The 2,891-nt window shown below is 32.1% G+C and overlaps 1 protein-coding gene across 1 annotated transcript; it reads right to left on the minus strand.

Moving 5' to 3' along the window:
- Nucleotides 1-264: 264 nt before the first annotated feature.
- On the minus strand, nt 265-1,964 carry LOC105114843 (uncharacterized). Its single transcript, XM_011011534.1, has 4 exons — nt 1,567-1,964; nt 1,360-1,454; nt 677-798; nt 265-514 (listed from the first exon to the last, which is right to left on the minus strand). The coding sequence occupies exons 1-4, from the start codon at nt 1,745-1,747 to the stop codon at nt 433-435; spliced, it is 480 nt and encodes a 159-aa protein (XP_011009836.1). The 5' UTR covers nt 1,748-1,964; the 3' UTR covers nt 265-432.
- Nucleotides 1,965-2,891: the final 927 nt, after the last annotated feature.

Genomic DNA, 2,891 nt, shown 5'->3' on the forward strand with positions numbered 1-2,891 from the left:
ATAAAATATTACAGTACTCAAATATGGTCAATAATTAAAATATGGATGTAGATTTACAAAACCACGTAACCACACAAGCAAAGCATGTTCTGACTTGCATGATATCCCTTCCAAATTAACCAACGAGGTTTAAATATTAAAAAAAAAATGTATTCTGAAGATTAAAACATTATTCTTTCGTTATATTAACAGTTCAAACTTCGGAGAGTCTGGCTCTTTTTTTTTCCTTGCCATCTTCTACTTCAGGAACCTGGTGTGATGCCATTAGAGCATGCAAATCGATACACTCAGCCATCCATTCGCAAAGCATCAACTTCAAATGCAAATAAAATATGAATCATAAGAATTCAATGCCAAGAGAACCAATACTAATTAAGGAACATTACAGTTCTTTGGTTAAATTATTATCCCGGAGTAGATGGAAATATCCTCCTAGTGTTTAGGTTGCTTCACAATCAACACAGAGCAGGGTGCGTTATGAGCACAATGGTCACTAACACTGCCCAGAAGTGCCCTGAAACATGGTTAATATTTCCTGTCAGAATACAACACTGACAAGGATGTTTGTACATTCCAAAGATCATAGAACTGGTTCGGGCAGATTCAGTTTAAGATCATAGAACTGGCTCGGGCAGATTCAGTTTGCAATGGAATTAGGGTTAGCTCTTTGCTGTACCTTTTGACAGCTCCATAATTATGACTGCCCACCACCAGCATGGATGCGTGGTGTCTATCTACAGCATCGCACATGACATTCCTAGCATCACCCTCAATCACTTCCACTACCACATCACTCACCTGCAAATTAATCGCTTAAATGTGGTTTTTTCTTTGGTTCTGAAATAATAAATTCAAGACCGGTACTTAATTAACATGTGTATTATATAAAATGTTGATGTTGTTGATGTAAAACATGCTTGAGAACAATTGTAAATTTTGAATGATTGGCGGATTAGTTTAAGGATCCGCCTGGGAACATGGACATGAATGCGGTGTAAGCAAATATCATGCGCCGTAGCCGCGTCTGCATATCTAGAAGGACACTAAAGATGAACAATTCATTTATTTTAATTTAAAAACTTCATAGTTTTTCAGGATATATTTCAAAAATTCTAAATCAAACCATAAAACCACCTATTAAATCAATACTGGATTGAATATGATCTTAATCAAGCGATAAGAGATCCCAATTCCTCCCCTCTATCTTCAACAAAACATAAACTACATCATCACCCAGCCAGCAGGAGCTAGCCATGTTAATCTTTTATGTATCGTTTCAAATGTCCTTGCAGAAACAACGTAAATTACAAAAGAAAAGAAAAGGGCATATCAAGCACACTATGCTCAACAAACCATTACCCCTTTATTGTTGCAGACTTCTCTGGCCTTGTCTACAACATTTTGGGCTCTTTTCTTGGAATCTGCCTCCATGATTGGTATAACATCAACCAATCCTGCATTATTAAAAGAATTTAACTAATTAATAGTAAAAATCATACAAAAATCAACACCATATCAGTCTCTTTCCCTGTTTTTCATAAATTCAAAACGCTACTGAAGTAATACCTGGTCCGGTGAATCCTACTACAGAAGCGAGACGGGGTTGAGCATGGATAATTAGGAGCTTGAATGGAGGGTCCTGACCAAATGGAACAAAGAAATGATCAAGGGTCCACTGCAGCGCGTAGAAGCTAGGTTCGTTATTATCCATGCCCAATGCCATTACTTTTTTCCCAGTGCCAGCCATTTTCGCAGTATTCTGAGCTTTAGCACCCACAAACTCTCCTTTCCTTCTCTAGCAGAAACAAAAACGGGCCCTGCTTTTGAATATTTCAAGCTTTAAACATGTTGAAATAACAATATTTCAGCAGATAAAAAATTTTAAAAAAATATTAGAGGGTTTGCTGTAACTGCCATGAGGTTATTGCGGCCTTGGACTCGGTTTATCAATGTGCTGTCTGTTGTGAAATCTTACGTAAGCCATAGATTGGATTTCCAATATTCGCAAGGGGATTCTATAGATTTTATGACCCAGTACCATGCTGTCTGGAGGTATAACAGATGGTTTTTTTCAAATTATTTTTTATTTGAAAATATATGAAAATATATTATTAATTTTATATTTATTAATTTTAAAAATAAATGAATAAGTATAATAATTTAAAAATACAGTCCAACTAATATATGGAGATTCTATAGATTTTATGACCTATTATAACAATATTTGGAGGTGTAGTAAAAGTTATTTTTTAAAGTATTTTTTTAATATATTAAAATAATATTTTTATTTTTAATATTTGTATATCAAAACTATTAGAAAATACTAAAAAAATATTCAATTTTAAGTTAAAAGGTATTAAAAAATTAAAAATATGTTTTACTAAATTTTATTTTTCAAAAAAAATAATGGATTAAGAGATGAGTTATGAGTGGACCAAATCTCAATTTGATCAAACGAGCTCAATTAATGAACAACATAATCTTAAAACACTTTTTTTAAAATAAAATAAAAAAAAAGAAGAAGAAGAAGAAATATTGGATGTGCAAGATGTTGAAATAATTTGTGTTGAATGTAAGAAATAACAACATAATCTTAAAACACTTTTTTTAAAATAAAAAAAAGAAGAAGAAAAAGAAATATTGGATGTGCAAGATGTTGAAATAATTTGTGTTGAATGTAAGAAATAAAAATAATTCTGCGTTGAAAACCTCTTCAAGATTTTTACATGGATGAACTTCCCATTGTATAATAGCTTACTAGTTACATGACCTCTAAAATGCTGCATGTCAATTTTTTTATATAAAAAATGTTAAAAAAATACTAAAATTTAAAAATATTAAGTTTTTCTGTAAAGTTATACCCAAAAATTTTAGATTTGACTGCAACGCCT

Source organism: Populus euphratica, unplaced genomic scaffold (assembly GCF_000495115.2).
Source record: "Populus euphratica unplaced genomic scaffold, PopEup_1.0 scaffold1076.1, whole genome shotgun sequence".
In the NCBI taxonomy this organism is placed as follows: Eukaryota; Viridiplantae; Streptophyta; class Magnoliopsida; order Malpighiales; family Salicaceae; genus Populus; species Populus euphratica.